The sequence below is a fragment of the Cervus elaphus genome, chromosome 15 (assembly GCF_910594005.1).
Source record: "Cervus elaphus chromosome 15, mCerEla1.1, whole genome shotgun sequence".
NCBI lineage: Eukaryota > Metazoa > Chordata > Mammalia > Artiodactyla > Cervidae > Cervus > Cervus elaphus.
In genome coordinates this window covers 42,263,238-42,291,219 of record NC_057829.1, presented here as the reverse complement: position 1 = coordinate 42,291,219, position 27,982 = coordinate 42,263,238, and the positions used below count along the sequence as shown (strand labels likewise).

The window sequence follows — 27,982 nt, the reverse complement described above, 5'->3', positions numbered from 1 at the left end:
ATGAGTGACAGTGAATGTGCTCTAACTACCAGCAGAGACTGTATGTCCTACTGCCAAATGCAGCCTACGAACATTACAGAAATTTTTGAACTATAACAGCCACAAACTTTACATCTGTTTTAAAAAACCCCACATGTATGAATGTACACTATATTCATTTTCATTAGAGAACATAAGGAAGTTCATCACCTAACTAATCAAACTGCTGCAGCAGCACAAGGATACAGTCCCTTCCTGGAAAGAGGATTTTGTGGCAAACCATTTCTCCCATAATGCACCCCACAGACCATAAATCCACTATATGTTTGCAGCACAAAAGAAGGAAAAGCAAAGCAAAAGGTCGTTAAAATCAAAGAAGCATAATATGACTGCATTATATAAAAACTGCAAAACATCACAGAAAGAAAAAAGTGACTTTAATTTTAGCTAATGGAATAATTTAAAACAAAATATTTTTCAAAAGGCTTTGATTCACAAAAGCAAATGTGAAGTGTAGTCTTTTAGCTACATATCTAATTTAAAGGGAGAGCTATGCACAGAAATCACATGATTTTAAAACCTATAGTTTGCCCCTGAAAATTTACTTATAAAATATGAAAAGAACCAACACAAATTTATAAATAAGGCTGAAAATGTACATGAGGTACCAAAATTTAAAAAGTAAAATCCTGATACTATGTGGAGGTTTAACTGTGCATTATACTCTCTCTTTAAGGAAAATAAAAGAAGAAAAAAGCATGAGCAGAAATAGTCTAGCATATTAAAATATTTAACAGAAATAATGTTTCTATGAATAATTACAGTTAAAAAGTTAACCTAAAGGTCTTCAAAAATTTTCAAGTTGGAGTTCATAAATTTGTTTTCAGAAGTGCTATGTTTACTCTGAACAGAAAATCATTTGTCTTTTTGGCAACACCATGTTGCATTTACTCTACTATCCCAAAAGGAACAAGTACATGGAGAATGAACAAATAATCAAGAAAACACAGCAAAAAAAGCATATTTCATGTTTTCCACCTAAAGTTTTTTAAACTTATAGAACTAAACCACTTCTGGTTTGTTTCGGCTGAACACAAATTTGTTATCTACAGAGTCGCCATACTCACTGGCCCTCGCCAACTTTATTTATTTTGGCCACACGGGATGCCCAGGGACTGAACCTGTGTCCCCTGTGGTAGAAGTACAAGTCTTAACCACTGGGCCACCAGGGAAATCCTGTGACGCTTGTTAATTTTAAATAAGAGTTCCAACCAATGTTGAAAAGAATGTGCCAGACACAGAAATGAGCAATTTGAGGATCTCCACCTATTTCATTAAAACTAACCACATACCCTGACACTTTATATTTTTGAGTTTGAAAACAGATAAAAAGAGTAGGTGCTTACAGTTTAATACAAGAGGGGGAAGAATGAGCAATTTGAAGGGAAAGTTTTAGAAACTTGCATTTGTTTTTGAAGTCTGAAGACTTCAATTCTTTTAACAGCAAAAGAATAAAAGGGCAGGAATAGATGTTACAGATGTACCTTTAACCATGCAGGACGACTTGAGAACTTAAAATCTGTACTTTCTAATACGCTCATAAGGAGACTATTAGTTCATTACAGAATTTTAGGAGCTATATTTAGGAATAAATTTTGGAAATCCTGTGGAACTAAAGTTTCTCTAAAATTTCACATAAGAATACATACAAATCTTTTTGTATCTATGGCATAATTCAACCTCCAAGGATAAAATTTTATTATTTTTTATTTATTTATTCATTTATTTTTTCCCAAGGATAAAATTTTAGAGGGAAAGTTAATTTTCACCTATCAGTTCAGAGAAAATTTTTTTCCAAGGTTTTCATTTTTGGCAAAAATCTATTACAACAATTTTTACTTGTGGATTTTATAGAGAATAGCAAATTTTAGTTAAATATCTAGGACACAATTTATGTACATAATCCTGAGAAAAACCTATTTTAAAACATTTCAAAAGCTGCAAGCATGAGAGGCTATTGCAAGCATTGTCTGGGCTAATGAAGACTTTCCTCAGAATATGAAAAGACTGATTCAAACATAAAAAGATCTTTACAAGTCTAACTGCTTAGTCTATTTGGCAGTTTAAATATATCCCATTATCTCATTTTGCAAAAAGCTTTGAGGGTAGCTTGCAATAAAAGACATATATATAAAATAAAGTTGTTAAAACAGGTGTAGGATGGGTGAGAGGTGTCACTAAAAGGTGGAAGTTCTTATGTTTAACCTTGCTGGCTAATGTAGTTATCAATATTAAGCATTGTATTTGACTCAGTTTCCTGGAGCCAAAAAAAAAAAAGGAATGCAATAAAGTGGACCTATATAATTCTTATCTAAGAAAGAAAAGTATGTCAACTCTTTATATGATAGTTTTTCTTGGTGCTAATTTCTACTAGGGAGCGCCTAAGATCACAATTCTAAGACAAAGTGACACACTGCACATTATTTATGACAATCAATGGTTTTACAGCAAATACAAAAACAATGATCACGTTGTCACTTGAAATAGTAATTCTCCAAATAAAAAAAAGAGAGTCTAATACTAAATCTAACTCACTGGATTTTACAGGGTATAAGACAATTTTAGGTAAAGAGTAAGACAACAGAACAGCATGTTTATTTAAGAACCAAAGAATAATACTGATAATAAATGTTTGAAGTGTTTTTAACTAGCTCAGATAAGAATATTAAGCTAAAACCCTCACTTCAAAGTTATCTCTTTTAGAAAAAAAGAATCCTCAAAACTGATCTGATACAGTTTCCTGATTCAGAGTAAACTGCTGTTTCAGAGTCTTTTGCTAGAAAAAATATCTAGGTCCTACTTTATGAAGTATTTTGAATTATCACATTAAAAAACTTAAAGTCAATAAAATCCTGTGTAGACTTATTCATCTTCCAAATGACTGAGATTCAGCAAAATTTCTTAGGTATAAATATGTGTATGTATAACATTTTTTAAAAATTCATGAACTTCATGCCTGATCATTTTCTTCAACCTAATTCTAGTGTTAATTTATGTAACTGGCTATATTCGCACATAGTAATGCCATTTCTTTAAGGCTGGACACAAGGGCTTTGATGAAACACCATTTCCTTCGAAAGGTCACCTTAAATTAATTATCCATCAGCTTTGTAGAACAGCCTTATTGTAGCTCTTAAAGTTTGCACTAAGTGCTGCTGCTTTAATGTCACGGGACAGGAAACGTGTGCAAATATCATTAACGCAAACTAAGATCACCACTGAAGATATGGGTCCACCATATACTTCCTTGAGTCCATGTTAGAATCCTCATTTTCACGTTACAGGCAAGAAAATGGTATGTATTCTATATAGGCATTCTGTTACAGGGGCCATGGTAACAAATTCTTTATCTGATGGTTGTACTGATGATTATGTATTTGTATTTAAATAAACAGGGGCCCCAAGTTTTTCCAAACATTTATGACAAAATTTGTAGTTACTTCCAGACTCTTGATAAACATTTCAAACAGTGATAATTTTCTTTATGCATTTCAATTTAAGTATTTACATAAGAAATCTGATAAAAGCACATAAATCTGAACAGAATTTCAAGTAAATAGTGTTTGCTGACCGTTTTCTTTGTAGCCCATGCCTAGGATGACCTCAGGTGCTCTGTAGTAGCGAGTCACTACGTAAGGTGTCATCATAAAACTAGTTCCTGCAGTCCTGGCCAGTCCAAAGTCAAGAATCTTCAAAGTGCAGTCTGATTTTACTACTATATTACTGGGCTTTAAGTCCTTCAAAAATAAAAATATAAAAAATGACTGCTATGATATAAACAAATATTTTGCAGTCCACACGTTATGAATGAGATCACTTATAAAACAATTCATGCTAATTGTTCATTTTTCTCAAACTGTAATTGTTACCACTGCACAGATTCATCATAATAGGCAAATCTGAGAAACTAGCTTGATGGCATTTTTAATTTACAAATACATATAGTAGTTATTAGAAGTTAGTAATGTTTTATTTGCTAGAAAATATGATTAGACACTTTCAATCAAGGGGTGTAAAAGCGACTGGAATGGCATCTCAAAGCTCATGTAAGAACTTTTTATGGTTAAATAAAGAGAGAATCATAAGTTAGCATTTATATTCACTTGTACACTAAATTACTAGCTTTTAAAATTCTCATTTTAATATCACAATAAGCTTTATATAGATATTATTTATCAACAATAGGCCATTCTATGTCAACCCAATCACACGTCATTTGACTTTTCAAATAGGCAGATAGATGTTCAACTCTGAAGGACCAACGTAATCATTATCAGTTTTCCCATCACTGTTTTCTCACCCAAAATCATACAAATTTGTTCACACAATTTTTGACTGCCCACAGAGGTAGGACATCATTGTCCATAAAATTACTTGCTGCTGATGCTACTATGTAACGTCTGTGAAGACCTACCCACATGAACCCAACCTCAAGGAATTCTATTCTACAATCATAAAAAGGCAGCAGCATAAATACTCAAGGCTTCAAGTTCAACCCATCTTGCCTTTTAGCTACCATGAATCCTATTATGAATGGAGAGACCAAAAAAAGCAGGCCTACAATTCACATATATTGAATATCAATGATTAACGGTACAGAAAACTGGCCTGAAAAATAATGATTAATTACTCTTGCAATGTGTATATACAGCAAAATATGTATATTGTCTTTAGCCTATTTCGATAGGCAATCATAGATGGATTTAGAAGATATGTCACCTATTTGTTGTTGCAGTTCAGCTGCTAAGTTGTGTCTGACTCTTTGCAGCCCTATGGACTATGGCATGCCAGGTTCCTCTGTCCCCCACTATCTCCCAGAGTTTGCTCAAACTGATGTCTATTGAGTCGGTAATGCTATCTAACCATCTCATCCTCTGCAGCTCCCATCTCCTTTGCCTTCGATCTCTCCCAGCACCAGGGCTTTTTCCAAAGAGCTAGCTCTTCGCATCAGGTGGCCAAAGTACTGGAGTTACAGCTTCAGCAACAGTCCTTTCAATAAATATTCAGGGATGATCTCCTTTATGGCTGACTGGTCTGACCTCCCTGCAGTCCAAGAGACTCTCAAGAGTCTTCTCCATAGCACCACAATTCAGTGCTCAGCCTTCTTTATCGACCAACTGTCACATCTGTACATGACTATGGGAAAAACCACAGCTTTGACTAGATGAACCTTTATCAGCAAAGCAACGTCTCTACTCTTTTAATACGCTGTCTAGGTTTGTCATGTCATTTATAGGTTTTATCAAATTAAAAATAAATATCAACAGGCTTACTGGAACAGAAGATGAACATTTTTATTATTGCTATCCTATAAATATGTGGTCATTATTTCCAAAATGCAATATTTCAGCAAAGAAACACTGCATGTTCAAAAATAAATATTATGAGCTTTGATGCTATTTCAAAGTCTATCATGTTGGTGAATGATTTAATGGCTCATTGTAATACTGAATTCTAGTCTAAGAATAAGATTTCAACCTTAAACACTTTACTTTGGAAGAGTTAAGAACAAAATAAAGAAATTTTTAAATAGTCATTTTTTGTTAAGGGAAAGAAACATTCAAAAAAGAATATCATCTGAAATTCATGCTTGTATATCAATATGTATGGGCTTCCTAGTGGCATAGTAGTAAAGAATATGCCTGCCAATGCAGGAGATGCAGGTTCAATCCCTGGGTCAGGAAGATCCCCCTGGAGTAGGAAATGTCAATCCACTCCAGCATTCTTGCCTGGAAAATTCCATGGATAGAGGAGCCTGGTGGGCTCCAGTCCATGGGGTGGCAAAGAGTTGGACACGACTAAGCGACTAAGGACACACACACACACACACACACATCAATATGTACCTTTCTACAGATATTTACTAGTATTGCTATCTGTATCTCTGAAGAATTACTGAACTTGTATGAATGTGTGACAGAAGTAGTGAACTAACTTAATATTCCATCTTCTTTACCACATTTTTCCAACCTGTGATTAATTTTAGTCAATGGGATGTGAGTGGGAACTAAGAATAGAAGGGCCAGTTTCTTATACACTAGCAGTGGACCATCTGAAAGAGAAATTAAGAGAATAACTCCATTTATAATAGTTTCCAAAAGAATAAGATACATAGGAAAAAATTTTAACTAAGGTCATGAAAAGACTTGAACACTGAAAACTGTAAAACACAGAAGATCTGTCACAGACTACACTGCATTCCCCACCCCCAATCAAGTGCAAACATTGAAGTCCTAACCCTTAATGTGACTGTATCTGGAGAGAGGACCCTTATAGAGGTAATTAAGGTTAAATGAGGTCATAAGGGTTGGGCTCAATACAAAAGAACTGGTGTCCTTATAAGAAAAGAGAAAGAGATACCAGAGTTTGCTCTCTCTTCTTACAAGCACGGAAGAAAGGGCATATGAGGACACAGCAAGAAGGCGGCTACCTCCACATCAGGAAGAGAGATCTCACTAGAAACAGAATTTACTGGCATGTTGGTCCTGGACTTCTAACCTCCGAAAACTGTGAGAAAATAAATATCTCTTGTTTAGGCCACCTAGTCTGTGCTGTTTTGTTATGGTACACATAATAGACTAATACAACCTAAGTAAATGGAAAGACATCCTATATTTGTGAATTGGAATACTAAATATAGTTAAGACAGCAAAACTCCCCAAGCAATCTACAGAGTCAATGAAATCATTATTATTATTACAATTCCAATGGCCTTTTCAGCAGAAATAGAAAAGCTGATACTCAAAGTTCATATGGAATCACAAGGAGCCGTGAACAGTCAAAATGACATTGAGAAAGAATAAAGCTGATGGACTCATACTACCCCATTTCAAAATTTACTACAAAGCTACAGTGCTCAAAATAAAGTGGTACTGGTAAAAGCACAGACACAAAGACCAATGGAATTGAGAACTGAGAGTCCAGAAATAAAAACATATGTCTATAGCCAACTGAATTTCAATAAGGATGCCAAAATCATTCAATGAGAAAACAATAGTCTCTTTTAATAAATGGTACTAGGATAACTGGATTTCCACAAGCAAAAGAATGAAGTTATTAGCGCCTTATCTCATACCATATACAAAAATTAACTCAAAATGGGTCAACGACCTAAACATAAGAGCTAAAACTATTGATGAAAAACTAAGAGTAAATCTTTACGACCTTGAATTCAACAATGGATTCTTACATACGACACTAAAAGTACAAAACAACCAAAGAAAACACAAACTGATTTTAATGAAAATTAAAATGTTTGCATATCAAAAGAGATCAAGAAAGTGAAAAGACAACATACAAAATGGGAGAAAATATTTACAAATTACTCATCTGATATCTAGTATTCAGATATCAGATCAAGATATTCAGATATCAAGGATCTAGTATTCAGAATACATAAAGAATCCTGATAACTCAACAACGAAGACAAATAACTCAATTAAAAAATGGGCAAAGGGCTTGAACAGATATGTCTTCTAGGAAGATATACAAATACACAACCACCATGAAAAGATGCTTAATGTCATTAGAGAAATCCAAGTTAAAACCACAATGAGATACCACTTCATACTCACTAGGATGGCTAGAATGAAAAAGTCATTAGGAATCAGCAAAGATTTGGGGAAATTGGAAGTTTTGTGTACCATTGCTGGAAATGTAAAATGGTGTATCCACTGTGGAAAACAATTTGCTGGTTCTTCAGGAAGTTAAATAAGACCCAGCAATAAAACTCCTAGGTAGATACCCAAAAGAACTAAAAACAGGAACTCAAATACTTCTACATTAATGTTTTTAACAGCACTAAGAGCTAACAGGTGGAAATAACCCAGGTGTCCATTAATGGATGAACAGATAAACAAAATGTGGTAAATATATACAACAGAATATTCATCCATCGTAAAAAGGAATGAACTACTGATAACACTTTAACATGGGTGAAATTGAAAACATTATGCTAAGTTAAAGAAACCAGACAAAAAGCTCATATATTGTATAATTCTGCTTATATGAAATATCCAGAAGAGGTAAATCCATGGACACTGAGAGCAGACTGGTATATGCCAGGGGTTGGGGAGAGAAGGGATGACTACCATGGGTAGGTAGTTTTCTTTTGGAGCAATGAAAATATTTTGAAATTTGGTATCAGTAGTGGTTGCACTATATTGTGAATGCACTAAATATCATTGAACTGTATACTTTGAAACACTGTGAATTTTATGTTACATCAATTTAACCTCAATGATTAAAAAAAGATATGAGTTTTTTCTACTAACCCGATGAATAATTCCAGCAGAGTGAAGGTGCTTGATTCCACACAGCATCTGATAGAGAAGGTAGGACATTCTTTCATGATCTAGTTCCATCTGAATCACTTGACAAAGATTTGCATCCATGAGCTCCATGACTATGTAACTTTATGGGCGAAAAAAGGTAACAGCTAAAGTATGCAGTAACAATCAAAGAATAATATGTATTAACAAAATTTTAATTATTACACTTACACATCTTGAAATTCTTCTAGGGATTTCTGTGGTGTAAAAACATTCAAAAGGCCAATTATCTGTGGCAAAAGCAGAGAAATAGAAAAATGAGAAATTCCTTAACAGTATTTTCGTTTGGAACCTGCAAATACATGGATTAAAAAAAAAGCCACCCTTCAGTGTGAAGTTTTCAAGTCTTATGTTCTAGGCTTAAGTAATTGCCTTATTTTATATATTAAACCTTTATGGCCAGGGTTGGAGGCAGGGAGAGAAGCAGAGCACAGAGGATATTAAGGGCAGAGACAAGACTCTGAATGATACTGTAATGGTAGATATATGCATTATTACACATTTGTCCAAACCCACAGAATGTACAACACCAAGGGTGAACCCTAATGCAAACTCTGGACTCTGGGTTATAAGTATATGTCAATGTAGGTTCACTGATTATAAAAAATGTACCACTCTGATGGGGGATGTTAATAATGCAGGAAGCTATGCATGTATGCAGGCAGAGGATATATGGGATATCTCTGTACTTTTCTTTAGATTTTGCTGTGAACCTAAAACTGCTCTAAAAACACAGTCTTACACACACACACACACAAACTATACCAACAGAAGAGCTCCAGAAAATCCATTCCATTTATGAACATTCAATTATTATGGACCTATATTATACAATCCTCTACATCATCTGTAAGCAAATCTTAAGTACTTTCTGCTAGCTTTTATCCAACTCAATACTTTTATGTAACCTCAGCCCTTTCAACCTCTGGTTTTTCATAAAACTGCACTTAGCCAGATTTCCTCATTTCCCATCTAGTTCACCAGTTTATCCATAGGCATGCAATCTTTCCCACTATTCTTTTTCAATCCTCCTCCCTTCTCTATTTGTACCCTTTTCCTGGGTGATACTATGTATGTTTTTTCCCTCCAAATCTATGTAGATAATTCCAAACACTCATTAAAGGTTCTTTAGTTTATGAGTCTCAGATTTTCACTGCTACTTCACATGAGGTCTCTCAAAATAATATAAAATTGAAATCATTACCCTTCCAACCCAAACCTCTTACTTTTCCACAGTATCTTCTTTTCTACAACAGAACGCAGAGTGATTTTTTACTCTTTTTCTCAATATCTGAAAAGTGAAAGTGTTAGTTGCTCAGTTGTGTCCAACTCTTTGTGACCCCATGGACTGTAGCCATTTGCACCATAATAAATAACAGAATGCTATCCATTCACTATTGTCAGGGTGAATTTCAACCTCTTTTCACTCCCTGTGCTACGACATATGCTGAGGATTCTAACATCTCATCTAGACTGTTCATGCTGTAATAACTTGTAACACTTGGTTCCCTAACAATGTTTTTCTGCAAATCCAGCTACCATTTTACTGTCTATAATATATGGCAATAAAAAGATAATATTACTCACCTTTTCAAAAATCTAAAGCCACCAAAAAAAATTCTATAACTCCCTTGCAGTACTTTTAAAGCCCTCCATGACAGGACAGCAACCCACTTCATCTCTTGCTAAGCCCTCTATTAAACTTGATACTTGAGCAAAAAGGCTTTTTTAAAAAAACTGTCAAGGCCTTTAAATATACTATTCCCTATGTTTGTCACTTTCCTACTAAATGCTACTAAATCTTCAAGATAGGCCTCTTTTGTAGGGTCTGACAATGCCTAGTTCTTGACAGAGTGGAGTATTCTACCTTGGCCCCACAACATCTATGTTATTATGGCATTTAATACACTGTAGCATAGTCCTGCTTTCACAACAGCCTCTTACTCCTTTTTACAATTTTGACAAACAAGAAGATACCTGACACATATTTTTGAAATGTGTTGACAATTAGAATGTTTTTCTAGACATAAACTTCATGAGGGCAGAACCCATGTTAGTCATTTAAGCATAAAGCTTTGCTTACAGAAGGTATCCAAATACATGTTAAGTACATGTTCAGTGTTAAAATTCCGAAAAATAATTTTCAGATCAGAGAGGGTAAAACAAATTTGTTTAAGACAGAGGAATAAGTATCAAATTGTTCTAAATGAATGCCTCCTAACATGTCTCCTAATCAGATAAACTACACACTTGGAGACTTGAAGAAATAGTAAAACCATTCTCATTAATATCTAGGCAATCCCAGAGTAGAAGTGTGGTATCAAAGATGAAAAGCATACAAAGGCAGAAAGGATATCAGTGGTTTCTCGGGAATGAGAGCCAAAGGAATGGGGTTTCTTTGTAAGGTGATGAATATGTTATAGAACGTACTGTGGTGATAATCACATGTATCAGCGAATATACTAAAAACCAATGAATTAAATGGATTAGTTGTATAGTATGTGAATTGTATCAGAATAAAGCTGTTATATAAAAAAGATTAAAATGGATAGCTGACTTGCTTTTCCAAAAGAGAAATGAAGAAAATTACATCAATTGTACACTGGACAAACAAAAGTCAAGGACTGATTAAATGGGTGGCATATGACCACTTTGAAAGAAGTAAAAATTATTAGAAACATGTAAAAATTCACTGAGAAACTTTACTTCTGTGAATAGAAACAACAATAGCAATAATAACAAAGAACAGCAACAGATTAGAGGAATGCAACCAGATATATATGAAGATTTCAGAAAGGTAATTTTGAAAATGAAAAAATATAAAAGGGTGAAAGTCATATGTCTAAGTTTTTATAACCATTTAGAAAACAGAACTAGGAATGTTTTACTAATTTCATTTAAACATTTTTTTAAAGTTTCTGCTAAACTGCTTTATCCAATATTATTAAATAAAGTTCCAATGTCAAAGAATAATGGGAACAAATTCACCTCTGTGCTAAGGTTCCAGTTTTCTGAAATGTCAGCCTAACAGAAAACAAAAAGCAGAAGATGAGATAAAGCCTACATAAAGTTCTAAAACATCTACCTGTTTAAAATTCCTCTTGAAAAGTAGATGTCAGAAAATTATACAGTCTTCATTTCATAAAGTATTTTTCATCTAATATTTAATAAAGTTGAGAAAAATTTCACAATCCAGATACACTTTTAAGCAATGTTTCAACCCAAAAGAACAATTTAAAGCACCTACTCTTTTAAAAAGTTTTTGATATTCAGGTATCTATGAAGAAGTCTTGATTTTATACTTACGAAATTTTCTAAATGTTCACTTACATTTTTGTGATTTACACATTTCATAAGAACTAGTTCTCTGTAAGCACGCTTAGCATGAGTTTGATTCTGAAATGGCCGGCTTAGCTTCTTGATTGCAACGTTTCTTTCAAGAATGGCATCATAAGCTGCACTGTAATAAGAAATTCCAAAACAACAAAAATTTAATAAAAAATCTGCAAACCTAATTATGAAACATACATGTAGATTTCTCACTTTCTCCAAAGATAAATGCAACTGAATCAATTTCCAGCCCTTAGTACTCAACATGTTTCTTAAAATACTAATGGATTAAAAGCAAAAATGAACTGTGAAGAAAGAGACTGCATGTTCACTGGGGGTCATCCAAGATCCATCTAGCATATAATGGGCACATAATACACAAATCTTTAATGAGTATTTAAGTCCAATAGATATACCTTAGAGCCTAAATGAATCCCTCACCCCAAATCGACATTTAAGAAAGACAGGATAAAAAATACACGTGGTCATAAATTCTACTTGTTGAAGAATTCTACTAAGTACATCACCTCCTCCTCCTCTTCAGACACAACAAAACAAACACAGAAAGAGGAAAGTACATATAAAGGCATCTATATGAAAGATTATTTTATAAAAGTAAACACAAAATTTGTTTTGGAGGTGAAATTAAAAATCAAGGTATTTATAAATGCTAGATTTCAGGAAACCAGAAGCCACTTCATAACTATTAATGAAACACCTATAATTCCGGGAAATATAACACTATATTCATTAACTCGTCATCTCTCAAATAAGACACTGACCAAATGGTACATTTCACAAATGACAGGTCAAAGAAAGTAAAGCACAAGTAAGGTAAAGTGCCCAAAAATTATAAAACAGTATGAAAGAGATTTTAAAAATCATTTGGATTAATCACTGCCTGATATAGGGCCAGAGAGGTTAACTAATTTGTCCAAGGTCAGCCAGAAGGTTGAAAGCAAAGCTGAGTCCAGAAGACTGAGAGATAAGGTCATGCTTTTCATCCTGGACCACTATAAAAGATGATTTCTCTTTATGTAATGTTTGGAAAATCAGCATTTGTTGTTGTTTAGCTGCTAAGTTGTATCCAACTCTTTGCAGCTCTATGGACAGCAGCCCGCCATACTCCTGTCCATGGGATTTCCCAGACAAGAATACTGGAGTGCACTGCCATTTTCTTTTCCAGGTGATCGTTCTGACCCAGGGATAGAACTCACATCTCCTGTACTGGCAGGGGGATTCTTTACCACTGAGCCACTAGCAAAGCCCAAAGGTAGCATAATACGGATGAAAATTATTCTCTAACATAACTGGAACCTAAATTATTCTCTAACCTATTCTCTAACCTATTCCTAATAAAGGAAAACAATAGAATGGGAAAGACTAGAGATCTCTTCAAGAAAATTAGAAATACCAAAGGAACATTTTATGCAAAGATGGGTTCAATAAAGGACAGAAATGGTATGGACCTAACAGAAGCAGAAGATATTAAGAAGAGGTGGCAAGAATACACAGAAGAACTATGCAAAAAAGACCTTCACAACCCAGATAATCACAATGGTGTGATCACTTACCTAGAGCCAGACATCCTGGAATGTGAAGTCAAGTGGGCCTTAGGAAGCATCACTATGAACAAAGCTAGTGGAGGTGATGGAATTCTGGTTGACCTATTTCAAATCCTAAAAGATGATGCCGTGAAAGTGCTGCACTCAATATGCCAGCAAATTTGGAGAACTCAGCAGTGGCCACAGGACTGGAAAAGGTCAGTTTTCATTCCAATCCCAAAGAAAGGCAATGCCAAAGAATGCTCAAACTATCGCACAATTGCACTCATCTCACACGCTAGTAAAGTAATGCTCAAAATTCTCCAAGCCAGGCTTTAGCAATACGTGAACCGTGAACTTCCAGATGTTCAAGCTGGTTTTAAGAAAGGCAGAGGAACCAAAGATCAAATTGCCAACATCCGCTGGATCATCGAAAAAGGAAGAGAGTTCCAGAAAAACATCTATTTCTGCTTTATTGACTATGCCAAAGCCTTTGATTGTGTGAAAGTGAAAGTCGCTCAGTCATGCCCGACTCTTTGCGACCCCATGGACTATACAGTCCATGGAATTCTCCAAGCCAGAATACTGGAGTGGGTAGCCTTTCCCTTCTTCAGGGGATCTTCCCAACCCAGGGATCGCGCCCAGGTCTCCCGCATTGAAGGTGGACTCTTTACCAGCTGAGCCACCAGGGAAGCCCAAGAATACTGGAGAGGGTAGCCTTTCCCTTCTCCAGGGGTCTTCCCGACCCAGGAATCAAACTGGGGTCTCCTGCATGGCAGGCGGATTCACTTGACTGTGTGGATCACAATAAACTGTGGAAAATTCTGAAAGAGATGGGAATAACAGACCACCTGACCTGCCTCTTAAGAAACCTGCATGTAGGTCAGGAAGCAACAGTTAGAACTGGACATGGAACAACAGACTGGTTCCAAATAGGAAAAGGAGTACGTCAAGGCTGTATATTGTCACTCTGCTTATTTAACTTATGTGCAGAGTACATCATGAGAAACGCTGGGCTGGAAGAAGCACAAGCTGGAATCAAGACTGCCGGGAGAAATATCAATAACCTCAGATATGCAGATGACACCACCCTTATGGCAGAGAGTGAAGAGGAACTGAAAAGCCTCTTGATGAAAGTGAAAGAGGAGAGTGAAAAAGTTGACTTAAAGCTCAACATTCTGAAAACAAAGATCATGGCATCCTGTCCCATCACTTCATGGCAAATAGATGGAGAAACAGTGTAAACAGTGGCTGACTTTTATTTTTTTGGGCTCCAAAATCACTGCACATGGTGATTGCAGCCATGAAATTAAAAGATGCTTACTCCTTGGAAGGAAAGTTATGACCAACCTAGACATCATATTAAAAAGCAGAGACAGAGCATTACTTTGTCCACAAAGGTCTATCTAGTCAAGGCTATGGTTTTTCCAGTAGTCATGTATGGATGTGAGAGCTGGACTATAAAGAAAGCTGAGCACACAAGAATTGATGCTTTTGAACTGTGGTGTTGGAGAAGACTCTTGAGAGTCCCTTGGACTGCAAGGAAATCCAACCAGTCCATCCTAAAGGAGATCAGTCCTGGGTGTTCATTGGAAGGACTGATGTTGAAGCTTAAACTTCAATACTCTGGCCACCTCAGGCGAAGAGCTGACTCATTTGAAAAGACCCTGATGCTGAGAAAGATTGAGGGCAGGAGGAGAAGGGGACAACAGAGGATGAGATGGCTGGATGGGATCACCGACTCAATGGACATGAATTTGGTTGAACTCCAGGAGTTGGTGATGGACAGGGAGGCCTGGCGTGCTGCAGTTCATGCATTTGCAAAGAGTCAGACACGACTGAGTGACTGAACTAATTGGAAACTTGAGTTTTTTTGTGTGGCTATTTTACTATATTAAATATAGTGAAGAAATTATGTATTAAGAAATTGGCACTGCATAAAAGGATATATCTATACATTATATACCACAACTATTGCCTATATGCATATATATACATACACATACCAAAACATATTATCTTTATTAGAAAGTGCCATTATTTACAGGTATGTTCTTCCCAAATTAAAAAAAAAAAGCAAAGCAAAAAAATTAGAGGTCATGCAAATGTTTAGAAGTTTTGATTGTTTCAGATAAAGCATGTTTTATTTTTAACCATTAACTTCATTCCTATTATTTTTTATCTATTACATCAAAGTAATATTTCAAACTCTAAAATTGAAAAATTCAAGTATCCTATTGAACTGTTTTGTATCCAAGGAAATTAGATTTCTAATTATTGATTCTCAAATATGCACAAATTAGAAACACCTGGGTATTCAGAGGTCCCAATCCAGACCCAATGAATCTTACTATCTAAAACTGGGGCCCAAAATAATGTCTTTAAAAAAAAAAATTAAGTTCTTCAGTTGATTCTGTAATACACATTGACTTAAAAAAAATTATTATTTGTCTATTTCATAGTAATGTTTTGGAAGGAATAATAAAATATTTGAAGGCATTTATTCCTTAGGACAGGTGTTACCTTCCACAGCAATTTTAAAAAAATTCTGGTATACAAATTTCAAAAAGCACTTACCTGAGGATAAGTGAAGGTACCTGTTGAGGCAGTCCAAGCGCAGGTTGGAAAAGAATTTCCAGACACAGAGCATTTCAGAAGGGAGTGAGTTTATTAAGAACAAAGAGCAGAGATAATGTGGGCACCGCAAATGCAGTGGACTGATCTCCTAACAGACTAGGTAGAGTCAACATTTTTCGTGAGCTAACAGCCAATTTTTATAGCCTCAAGATAAAGAAAACTCCTGCTGGAAGGCTGTTGCTAGGTGATTGGTTGGGGCACTATAGGTGTTTACTGGAGTGGGCATCTTTGCCTAATTTGGAGTCAGGAAGCTTGTTAGTGATGATCAGGGGGCTTTGGGCAACAGTTACAAAGGGGCTCAATTAGCTTTGGAGATGACCCTGGTTCTGGGTCCTGCTTCTGTGGCCCTGGTGCAAGGCTTGCCCCTGTGGCCTTGGGGCACGACTCAATAATACAGAAACTATACTTTTCAAATACCATTAACCATTTTATAAATAATATATTCCTCATAACAACCATGCATATATTAGGTAGGAAAATAGGCTATAGAAGAGTTAATTTGCCATGTGTCACAAAGTTAATAAATCAAAGAGCTAGAATCTGAATCAAGAATTTGCTTTCAAAATTCTTATAATATTGATAAATACCACATTATTTTCTTCAAATTTAATTTGTGGTTGGTTAAATGTGATTAGTTAAAATGATAACCAGTCAGCCAATAATGCTTTATAAAATGACCTAGCTTTTGTAATTTGTGACAGTATAAATTACAGCCCATAAATTACTTTAAGAATACAGAAAAGAGAATAAGATATTTTTGTTGTTACTCTTCAGTCACTAGATCATGTCTGACTCTTTGTGGACCCATGGACTGCAATATACCAGGCTCCTCTATTCTCCACTATCTCCCGGAATTTGCTCAAATTCACACGTGTTAAAAGTTTGTGATGTTACTGTTCCCATTACACAAATTTATTGATTCTAATATTTCACCATTATTCCTCCGAAGTTTGTTAAAAGAAATATATTATTATATATAAAGCCCCTTCCTTCTCCCTTATTCTCAGAGGTAAGTACTACTCTGAGTTTGGTGTTTATGAATGCTTTTACATCTCTGCATTCATAAATTATACATGATATTGCTTTATATATTCTAAACTACATATATATGTATATTCTACATCTTGCTTTTAAACTCAACATTACATTTCTGATTATCCTTGTTGATACATATAGCTCCAGTTCATTGTAAATGATATACAGCATTTCACTGTATTTCTATTCTCCTACTGATAGATTTGATGCTATTACCAATCTTTGCTATTATAAATGGTATTGCAAAGAACAGCACTATATATGTCTCTTTCTGGACATATGCCAAGAGCTGTATGCAAAAAGTTTTTCTTGAACCTGGGAGAACTGCAGGATTGTAAACACTTAGGATTTTTAAATAGATTCAAAAACAAATCTGGTCCAAGAAGAGGTAACACAGATATAATTAAGCTTGAGTGAGGCTTAGAATCCCCAACACTAGCTTATTTTTTTTTCCCATTTATTTTTATTAGCAACACTAGCTTATTATGCTAACTTTGTGACCTAAAATCATTAACAGAACTGTCCCAAAGAGTGTTTTGATTTTCAGTTTATAAGGAATTATAATGATCTATAAAGCCTAGGTCTTTAGTAGAAATTAGCTTGTAAATCAATTTTAAAGATACATATAGTTTTGAAACACAATGAGACGTTAGCTGACTTTATTTCCAGCGTAAAATAAGATTTATGAAATTTCAGAACTTCATTACAGTGTAAAAGCAATGATTAAGTGAAGCTTCTTACTGAACAGTTATGGGAATGGACACAGAATTAATAAGCATGCCACTTATTCTTTCCTGACACAGATATTTGTCTTTACATGGCTTAAGACCAAGTATTTAATCATAGTTTACACTTAGAGATGACAGAGCTGATTTATAAAGTTATGTTTTCTGAATAATAATAAAAAGCCTTAATGTCAGAAGAAAATAACATTACTACAGCTTTAATTTTATAGTTTTAATTTAATTTTTTGAGGCAAGCTAAATATTTACCATGGGAATTTATGAGAGGAGAAAACAGAGCAGTTAATGATTTTTTTGCTTAACTTCTGGAGGTAAAAACTTACCATACTATTCCTTGGGCTCCTGAACCTATTGGTTTTAAATTCTGATACCGTTTCAGGACTGTGAATGTAGAATCTCCAATCTCTACACTATAAAAATTGCTGTCACGCTTGCTTCTGCTCATGGTGGCAAGCAATTAATTTAATGGCTTCATCCAAAAATTCACCACGAAGCTGCAAAATGGAACAAAATGTGATGTTAATAAAATGAATTTCCTTAATCTTAAAATTCAAGTCATTACTCTGGTCACAGATTGCTAGATGTTAAAAGAGCTGCTTCATTAAAAATCACAGTTAGAAAGAAAAAATACCACAGAGCTTAGTTAGCATCTGTTACACTTAAGAAATAACTGATAGCTTAAAAAAGACAAAAACAAAAAAAGCAAATATTACAACTAAACATGTTTTCAAGGTCTCTTACAGTTTAAAAATTAAACCAGTCCTTTTCATGTGTTGATTTTAGTGTTAAAATCTTAATTTTTCTAACTGATAAACTTTCATTCAAAAACAGTCCACCATCTCACTAAGTGTATGTGGAAGGAACAAACTGAAGGGCTAGTTATCACACATCACTCCTACCAAAAACACACACACACACACACACACAGCACTCCGCTGTCATCGTAACAGAGCTCCTGACACCCAACAGAGACATCTGGGTGTACTGTACATGCTGAGGTTGTAATGGCTGAAAAGTGAGAATTAGGATAGAAAACATAAGATTAAAAAAAGAGATAAGGTAAAGTTATTTTAAAAATAAGAAAATATAAGTGAGAGAAATATTTAGTATACTGAGATATGAAACAAAACAGTACTGTTTTAAATTGTTTGGGTCACCTAAAGCATAACTTAACTTTCTGACCACAGTCTTTTTGTTTTTTGTTTTTTTAAACCATCTGTCTGATCAAAGCCAAAGCAGTCTTTTTCTATCCAATTGAGTACTGGTTACTGACAAACCTTATTATCTATCCTTACTAGACAAAACTAGCCTATTCTAAAATGCACGCAAGGGATGTCCCTGGTGGTCCAACGATTGAGTCTCTGGGCTTTCAATGCAGGGGTGCAGGTTTGATCCCTGGCCAGGGAGCTAGGATCCCACATGGCGTGAACTGCGGCCAAAAGATGAAACAAAATAAAATGAGCCTGAAAATGCATGCCATACAGTTCCAACCTACTTTCCGTATCCCACGATAAACTGAGAAACCAATTAGGTCTAAAGAACTACTTTTTATGTGTATGGTCTTAAGACAATGCTAACAACAACAGAAACAACAACCAACCAACCAAATTCTGATAAGACTTATAATGCAAAGATTTAATTTGAAGTGTATTAAATGCTTACTATGTGTCAGGCACTATGATGTACCCTGGGGCCAGATCATGCAGGGGTTCAGGAACTGGATGCTAATAGCTTAATTCTTAAGAGTAGGATAGAAACCACCAGAAAGTTAAAGTACAGAGTAAGAGAGTGCCTTGGTCAGCTGCTACGTGGAGGTGATAGTGTTAGAGGAGAGGGAGCAAGAGCTCGAAGAGGAAAACTAGTGAGCTACTGAACTAATACAAATGAAAGAAATAGAATTAAAATTATTAAGTTGTAGGTATGTGGAGTTAAAAATAAAAGTTAAACACAAAGTACAAACAGTATAGGCTTTAAAGGAGAAGTAAATTAATTGAAAGCAATTGAGAAGGTAAATAAACTAATTAGATAAAAGAAAAGCCCAGAGGAACATCTCCAAATCAATAACTAAACTAGTCATGTAATACTCCAGAGAATACTGTCTGAAACCAAAAGTCTCATTAACTTTGCCTAAATTGAAAGACCCTAGACTTGTCAATTTCTACAAAAAAGCCTGGATATACTGATTTGAACTGCACTGAGTAACAAACATCAATTTGGGGAGAAATGACATTATAATAATTTTGAGTTTTCTGATATTCATTTCAGTTTTCTGATCCATATTCATGATATTCATTCATTCATTTGGTTCTTCTTTAAGTTCCCTCAACAACATTTTATAGTTTCCAATATACAGATCTTGCTAAATTCTGTTCAACTTCTCCACAGTATTAACAACTTTAAGATGCTACTGAGAATGTTTTTATTTTTACTCAAATTTCAGTTGTTCATTGCTAGTACAAAGAAATACAATTTATTTGTATAATAACTTCATAATAAGCTCACTTGTTATTTACTTAGTAAACTTTTTTTGTTCTACATATACAAGCAGTTCCGTTTCTTCATTTTCAATTGGGATGGCTTTGACTTCCTTTTCTTTCCTCACTACAACGACTATAATCCTGAAAAGAAGTGATATGAGCAAACATCAGTCCCCCATTCCCCATCAGGGGAAAAGCATTCAGTCTTATACCACTGAATGTGATGTAAAGTGTGATACCAATTATTGGATTTTACTAGATGCCCTTTAACAGGCTGAGAAAGTTCCCTTCCAAGTCCTAGTTGACTGAGTTTTTATCACAAAAGAACACTCAATTTTGTCAAATGATTTTCCTGAATCTATTCCAATAATCACAGTTTTTCTTTCTTACTTAGTAGGTTCATATGGTGAATTACACTAACTGATTTTCTAATGTTAAACCAAACTTATATTCCTGTAATGAATCTTACTTGGTCAAAGTGTTATCCTCTTTGTTTTTTTTGTTTTTTTTTTAATAACTACTGATTGAGTCCCATCACATCATGGCAAATAGATGGGGAAACAATGGAAACACTGACAGACTAAAATTTCTTGGGCTCCAAAATCACTGCAAATGGTGACTGCAGTCATGAAATTAAAAGACTCCTGCTCAAGTCAGAAGTGGCCACAGGACTGGAAAAGGTCAGTTTTCATTCCAATCCCAAAGAAAGGCAATGTCAAAGAATGCTCAAACTACCGCACAATTGCACTCATCTCACATGCTAGCAGAGTAACGCTCAAACTTCTCCAAGCCAGGCTTCAGCAACATGTGAACGGTGAACTTCCAGATTTTCAAGCTGGTTTTAGAAAAGGCAGAGGAACCAGAGATCAAATTGCCAACATCCACTGGATCATCGAAAAAGCAAGAGAGTTCCAGAAAAACATCTATTTCTGCTTTATTGACTATGCCAAGGCTTTTGACTGTGTGGATCACAAAAAACTGTGGAAAATTCTGAAAGAGATGGGAATACCAGACCACCTGACCTGCCTCTTGAGAAACCTGTATGCAGGTCAAGAAGCAACAGTTAGAATTGGACATGGAACAACAGACTGGTTCCAAACAGGAAAAGCAGTATGTCAAGGCTGTATACTGTCACCCTGCTTATTTAACTTATATGCAGAGTACATCATGAGAAACGCTGGGCTGGAAAAGCACAAGCTGGAATCAAGATTGCTGGGAGAATTATCAATAACCTCAGATATGCAGATGACACCACCCTTACGGTGAAGAAGAACTAAAGAGCCTCTTGATGAAAGTCAAAGAGGAAAGTGAAAAAGTTGGCTTAAAGCTCAATATCCAGAAAACAAAGATCATGGCATCCTGTCCCATCACTTCATGGCAAATAGATGGGGAAACAGTGGCTGACTTTATTTTTTGGGGCTCCAAAATCACTGCAGATGGTAACTGCAGCCATGAAATTAAAAGACTCTTTGGCAGGAAAGCTATGACCAACCTACACAGCATATTAAAAAGCAGAGACAAAGCATTACTTTGTCCACAAAGGTCCATCTAGTCAAGGCTATGGTTTTTCCAGTAGTCATGTGAGGATGTGAGAGTTGGACTATAAAGAAAGCTGAGCACATAAAAATTGATGTTTTTTAACTGTAGGATTGGAGTAACCTCTTGAAAGTCCCTTGGACTGCAAGGAAATCCAACCAGTCCTTCCTAAAGGAGATCAGTCCTGGGTGTTCACTGGAGGGACTGAGGCTGAAGCTGAAATTCCAATACTTTGGCCACCCGACGCGAAGAGCTGACTCATTTGAAAAGACCCTGATATTGGTTGAAGGCAGGAGGCGAAGGGGATGACAGAGGATGAGATGGTTGGATGGCATTACCGACTCAATGGACATGAATTTGGGTAAACTCCGGGAGTTGATGATGAACAGGGACGCCTGGTGTGCTGCAGTCCATGGGGTCGCAAAGAGTTGGACACAACTGAGTGACTGAACTGAACTGGCTAGAATTTTATCACTATTATCGACCTTTTTAAAAAGTCAGATTTTAATTTCTGATTTTATTTTGTACTTTTCTATGTCTTTGGTTTCTGCTTTTGCCTTTACTCCTCTTTTTGTTTTGGCATTACTCTTTTTTTTTAATTTTGTTTTTTTATTTTTTTTCATTTATTTATATTAGTTGGAGGCTAATTACTTTACAATATTGTAGTGGTTTTTGCCATACTTTGATGTGAATCAACCATGGATTTACATGTGTTCCCCATCCTGAACATCCCCCCCCCGACCCCGCCTGCCACCTCCCTCCTCATCCCATCCCTCTGGGTCTTCCCAGTGCACCAGCCCTGAGTACTTGTCTCATGCATCCAACCTGGGCTGCCGATCTGTTTCGCACTTGATAATATACATGTTTCAATGCTATTCTCTCAGATCATCTCATCCTCACCTTCTCCCACAGAGTCCAAAAGTCTGTTCTGTACATCTGTGTCTCTCTTTCTGTTTTGCATATTATAGGGTTATCGTTACCATCTTTCTAAATTCCATATATATGTGTTAGTATATTGTATTGGTGTTTATCTTTCTGGCTTACTTCACTCTGTATAATGGGCTTCAGTTTCACCCACCTCATTAGAACTGATTCAAATGTATTCTTTTTAATGGCTGAGTAATATTCCATGGTGTATATGTACCACAGCTTTCTTATCCATTCGTCTGTGGATGGACATCTAGGTTGCTTCCATGTCCTGGCTATGATAAACAGTGCTGCAATGAACATTGGGGTACACACGTCTCTTTCAGTTCTGGTTTCCTCAGTGTGTATGCCCAGGAGTGGGATTGCTGGGTCAGATGGCAGTTCTATTTCCAGTTTTTTAAGGAATCTCCACACTGTTTTCCATAGCGGCTGTACTAGTTTGCATTCCCACCAACAGTGTAAGAGGGTTCCCTTTTCTCCACACCCTCTCCAGCATTTATTGCTTGTAGACTTTTGGATAGCAGCCATCCTGACTGGCGTGAAATGGTACCTCATAGTGGTTTTGATTTGCATTTCTCTAACAATGAGTGATGTTGAGCATCTTTTCATGTGTTTGTTAAACCATCTGTATGTCTTCTTTGGAAAAACGTCTGTTTAGTTCTTTGGCCCATTTTTTGATTGGGTCGTTTATTTTTCTGGAATTGAGCTGCAGGAGTTGCTTGTATATTTTTGAGATTAATTCTTTGTCTGTTGCTTCGTTTGCTATTAGTTTCTCCCATTCTGAAGGCTGTCTTTTCACCTTGCTTATAGTTTCCTTTGTTGTGCAGAAGCTTTTAAGTTTAATTAGGGCCCATTTGTTTATTTTTGCTTTTATTTCCAATATTCTGGGAGGTGGGTCATAGAGGATCTTGCTGTGATTTATGTCGGAGAGTGTTTTGCCTATGTTCTCCTCTAGGAGTTTTATAGTTTCTGGTCTTACATTTAGATTTTTAATCCATTTTGAGTTTATTTTTGTGTATGGTGTTAGAAAGTGTTCTAGTTTCATTCTTTTACAAGTGGTTGACCAGTTTTCTCAGCACCACTTGTTAAAGAGGTTGTCTTTTCTCCATTGTATATTCTTGCCTCCTTTGTCAAAGATAAGGTATTGATAGGTTCGTGGATTTATCTCTGGGCCTTCTATTTTGTTCCACTGATCTATATTTCTGTCTTTGTTGGCATTACTCTTATTCTTTAGTTTCTTTAAACAGAAGCTTAAGAGTAATGATTTGAGAACTGCTTTTTATAATATACACACTGAATACTATTAATTTATGCTTAAAGCAGCACTTTATTGTTTCATTCAACAATTTTTTTACCATCATATCTTTATGATGGTAAAGATCTTTTTGCCATCATATATTTAATTATAAAAAAGCAAAATTTTATATAGAACTTACTTTATGCTACGTGCTATTTCAAGTGTTTAATAAATACTCTTTTAATCCTCACAACAGTTCTATGAGGGTTTTCTATTAATAACTGCTTATGGCTAGAGAGTAAATTCAGTCCCTGTTACTACATCTTATCTGGAAGTGGAAGTCCCACATACTCCTTTTGTCTGATGTTGCATTACATTAAGAAAGGATCTATTGTTTTTTTCATTTTACAGATGACTAACTGAGTCTTAAAAAGGTTACCTATGGTTACAAAGTTAGTAAGGAGTAAAGTGAGCAGTTCTTTGTGCTGTTTGTTTGTCTGTTTATTTTGAGTGAGGATTTGAGTCTTTCAACCATACACTATATATACTGAGTTCAAAATAAACAAGTCTCGGTGCTGAAGAAGATGTAAAGGAAAAGGAGAAGTTATAAACATGTTGAATCTTAAGTATGTTGAGACTGAGATAGATCCCTGAGACATCCAAATGGAAATGTCAATTTGTTAGCTAGATACAGATGAACCTCAAGGAGATGTCTGGGTGAAAGATACAAATTTAAGAGTTGGCATTGTTATTAAAGCAATGAGAAAAAATGGTATTACTCAAGAGGATGTTGGAGCAAGAAAGGCTTGAGTCAGCTTTGTGGGTACCCACAATTAATAAGCAATTAGAGAAAGATAAGCCAATAAAGAAGTCAGTGAAGATGTAGCCAGAGACAGACAGAAAATGAGGAGAATACATTGAAGAAGCCAAAGGAAGAGTGTTTTAAAGAACAGAGTGGAGAGAAGTACTGAATGCTATAGAAATGTCAAATAAGTAAAGTTGACGGGAGCAGAAGGGGACTAGAGTGATGGGAGTAGAAGATAGATTGGAATGAGCTTAGGTGTGAATTAAAAAATACGATTTTAGAAGTAAGTGGGTGTAACTATTTCTTTAGAGAACTTTAGCAAAGATGAGAGGAAACTGATGGAGAATGATATATGGTCAAGAAAGGATGATCAGATTAGATACAATATATAACATTATACAGCATAGCATGCATAATATATATAATACAAAGACAACCTGAACATATTTACCTGTTAACAGAAAGGACTGCAAAAGATGGGAAGGGTGAGACGAGGAGAGTGAAAAATAAAACTAAGGTTTCAGTTAGAATAATCTCTCTGAAAACATAGAAAGAAATGGGATCCAAAGCATATGTGTAGCCATACAGATGAAGATATGAAAGTAGCATTGCCACCAGAAAATACCTTCAGAGGACTAAGACAGAAGGAACACTTTCCAAGGTAAGGGTATTAAGGATACTGGTGAGATTTAGAGAGGATGCATTTGGCATACTGTTCTCTCCTTGATGAAGCTGAAACAGGAAGACTGTGAGGAGGCAATGATATGGAGTCTGATAACTCATTCTTCTACTCAAACAGGCCTCTTTGTGGATTAAAAACAATGAAAGTATAGGTAGAGAATTTAGATGTGACTGGTTATGTGGCTCATAGGAAAAAGAGAAAAGACAGGCATTATTATGCCATTTAATAGATGAGTAACTTAGGCTAAAAGTGATTAACATGCAACAGAATGTTGTAGACATAATGAATTCAGCTTTAGCTTTCAAAATATTCTTCTGCAAGAACACTACACTTATGTCAACGTGGCTAAATTATCACTCCCAAACTCTCATGCTCTGATTTACTAATTTCCCTTTCTTTCTTGGGGAAATATTTTTCACCTCTTTTTTTTGTATCTATGTAAATTAGAGAGAGAGAAAGTCGCTCAGTCGTGTCCAACTCTTTGTAACCCCATGGACTGTAGCCTACCAGGCTCCTCTGTCCATGGGATTTTCCAGGAAACAGTATTGGAGTGGGTTGCCATTTCCTTCTCCAGGGGATCTTTCCGATCCAGGGATTGAACTCAGGTCTCCCACATTGCAGGCAGACGTTTTACCATCTGAGCCACCAGGGAAGCCTTCTATCTACCAAAGACTAGCTTAAAAATAATATTCACGAGGCCTTTTCCAGCTTGAACCGAATTTCTCATCAAAATTAACTTGCTGTATACCTGGATATGCAGATTTTACTACGAGACTGTGTGGCCTTTCTGAGGGTAAGGACTGTGTCTCCTACACCTTCAGATTTACAAAACATGTCAGCTCTTCAAAAGAGGTAAAATTTAATAACTGCTAAAAATGTTAACCAAGAACATGAACCTTTTTAAAGTAACAAATTAAAGTGTTCTGTTTATCTTTACCACTGTTTTCCTTCATAAGTAGGGGAAAAAATAAAAAAGACTGAATTAGGTTTCTATGACCAAAGGTTTACTTCTGTAATGTCTATACAAGAAACAAGAATCAACTGCTATCAGGCTGGCTCATCCATGAAATGGTTGGTCTGGTGAGCCTGAATGTAGAGACAAACAAATTAAACTTAGTAGTTTTATAAAAAGTACTTAGGGAAAAAAGAGTGAGTTCAATAGAGCCATAAAGCCAGGTCTCACAGACAAAGGGAAATAATTCAGGCAATGCAACGAAGTTCAGAATTCGAGATTGCTCTAATCATCACATAATCTTGATAATAAGTCTCTCGGGTTGAAGTGGAGCCTATCCATCTTTACTCATCTTGTTTTTATGGCTACCAACAGATGCCATCAGTGATGGTTAACTCTTCATGTCAAACTGACTAGGCCACAAGGTACAGAGATACTTGTGTAACATTACTCTAGGTGATTCTGTGAGGGTGTTTGGATGACTTTAACATTTAAGTCAACAGACTGAGTAAAGCAAATTGCTCTTCTTAATGTTGGCAGGCCACTTCCAGTCTGCTGAAGGCCTGAATAAGAACAAAAAAATTTATTACACTGTAAGTAGAACAGAATTTCTCCTGTCTGACTGTCTTCAGGATGGAATATCATTTTTTTCATGCTTTCAGCCCAGAACTGAAATATTGACTCTTTCTGAGTCTCGAGCCTGCTGGCCTTCAGGCTAGAACTTACATCATCAGCTCTTCTGGGTATCAGGCCTTTAGACTTAAAGTATTACATCAGCTTTCCTGGGTCTCCAGCATGCCAACTTAGATCTGGGAACTTGTCAGTGTCCATTCATACTTTCTCTCTCCCTCCCTTCCCATCCATCTATCCAGCCACTCAGCCATCATTTAGGTTCTGTTTCTCTGGAGAACCTTAACTAATATAATTCTCCTTCTACGCTGAAGGTTTCTTCTGTGTAACTCTTGGCTTCTCATGGTGGCTGCATGCTGCCTTTTCTCTCTACATCTGACTCTGCTCAAACATCGTTTCTCAGAAATGCCTTACATGACTGTGTGTGTGTGCACTCAGTCACTCGGCTGTGTCTGACTCTCTGTGGTCCCATGGGCTGTAGCCCACAAGGCTCCTCTGTCTATGCAATTTTCCAGACAAGAGTACTGGAGTGGGTTGCCAATTCCTATTCCAGGGGATCTTCCCAACCCAGGCACTGAACCCACATCTCTCATGTCTTCTGCACTGGCAGGCAGGCTCTTTACCACAAGTATCACCTGGGAAGCCCTGTCTTACATGAGTAGCCTACCTAGACTACCACCTTCTAATCATACCCTCTTCCTCAGCCTGTTTCATTTTTCTTCAAAGCACTTACCACTACTGACATCTATTAGATGCTAATTATCTGTCCCCTCAAACATGAGTTTCAAGAAAGCATAAACATTGGTCTGTTTATGATTAAATCATTAGAGCCTAGAATAGTAACTGGCCATTCAAATAGGTGAATGAACAACAAATGAACAAACTGTAACTATAAGTTCTCATTACAAATTGCCCATCATTCTCTTCCTCTCAAGAAGTAACTTACAGGAAAAAAAGAGGTATGTGATTGATTAGGTGAATCCCCATTACTGCTTTTTGTGCAGTTTTCATACCAGGCAATTTCACAGACCACTAGCCTTAGGTCAAAGGTCTGCCGTGGGCTTATCAGTTATGGCCA

The 27,982-nt window shown here is 35.9% G+C and overlaps 1 protein-coding gene across 7 annotated transcripts in view; it reads right to left on the bottom strand.

The window, feature by feature from the left end:
* The window catches only part of MAPK8 (mitogen-activated protein kinase 8), a 91,801-nt gene that overhangs the window by 15,617 nt on the left and 48,202 nt on the right, over nucleotides 1–27,982 (bottom strand). For 2 of the 7 annotated variants that reach the window (XM_043926944.1, XM_043926947.1), the window contains exons 2-8: nucleotides 17,982–18,152; nucleotides 11,700–11,829; nucleotides 11,358–11,393; nucleotides 8,541–8,599; nucleotides 8,313–8,451; nucleotides 3,611–3,776; nucleotides 226–297 (exon numbers count right to left, since the gene is read on the bottom strand). In XM_043926944.1, coding sequence (XP_043782879.1) covers nucleotides 226–297; nucleotides 3,611–3,776; nucleotides 8,313–8,451; nucleotides 8,541–8,599; nucleotides 11,358–11,393; nucleotides 11,700–11,829; nucleotides 17,982–18,103 — 724 coding nt within the window. In that variant the 5' untranslated portion in view covers nucleotides 18,104–18,152. The remainder of the gene's footprint in view (nucleotides 1–225; nucleotides 298–3,610; nucleotides 3,777–8,312; nucleotides 8,452–8,540; nucleotides 8,600–11,357; nucleotides 11,394–11,699; nucleotides 11,830–17,981; nucleotides 18,153–27,982) is intronic. The other 5 variants (XM_043926946.1, XM_043926949.1, XM_043926945.1 and 2 more) reach the window with 3 other exon arrangements.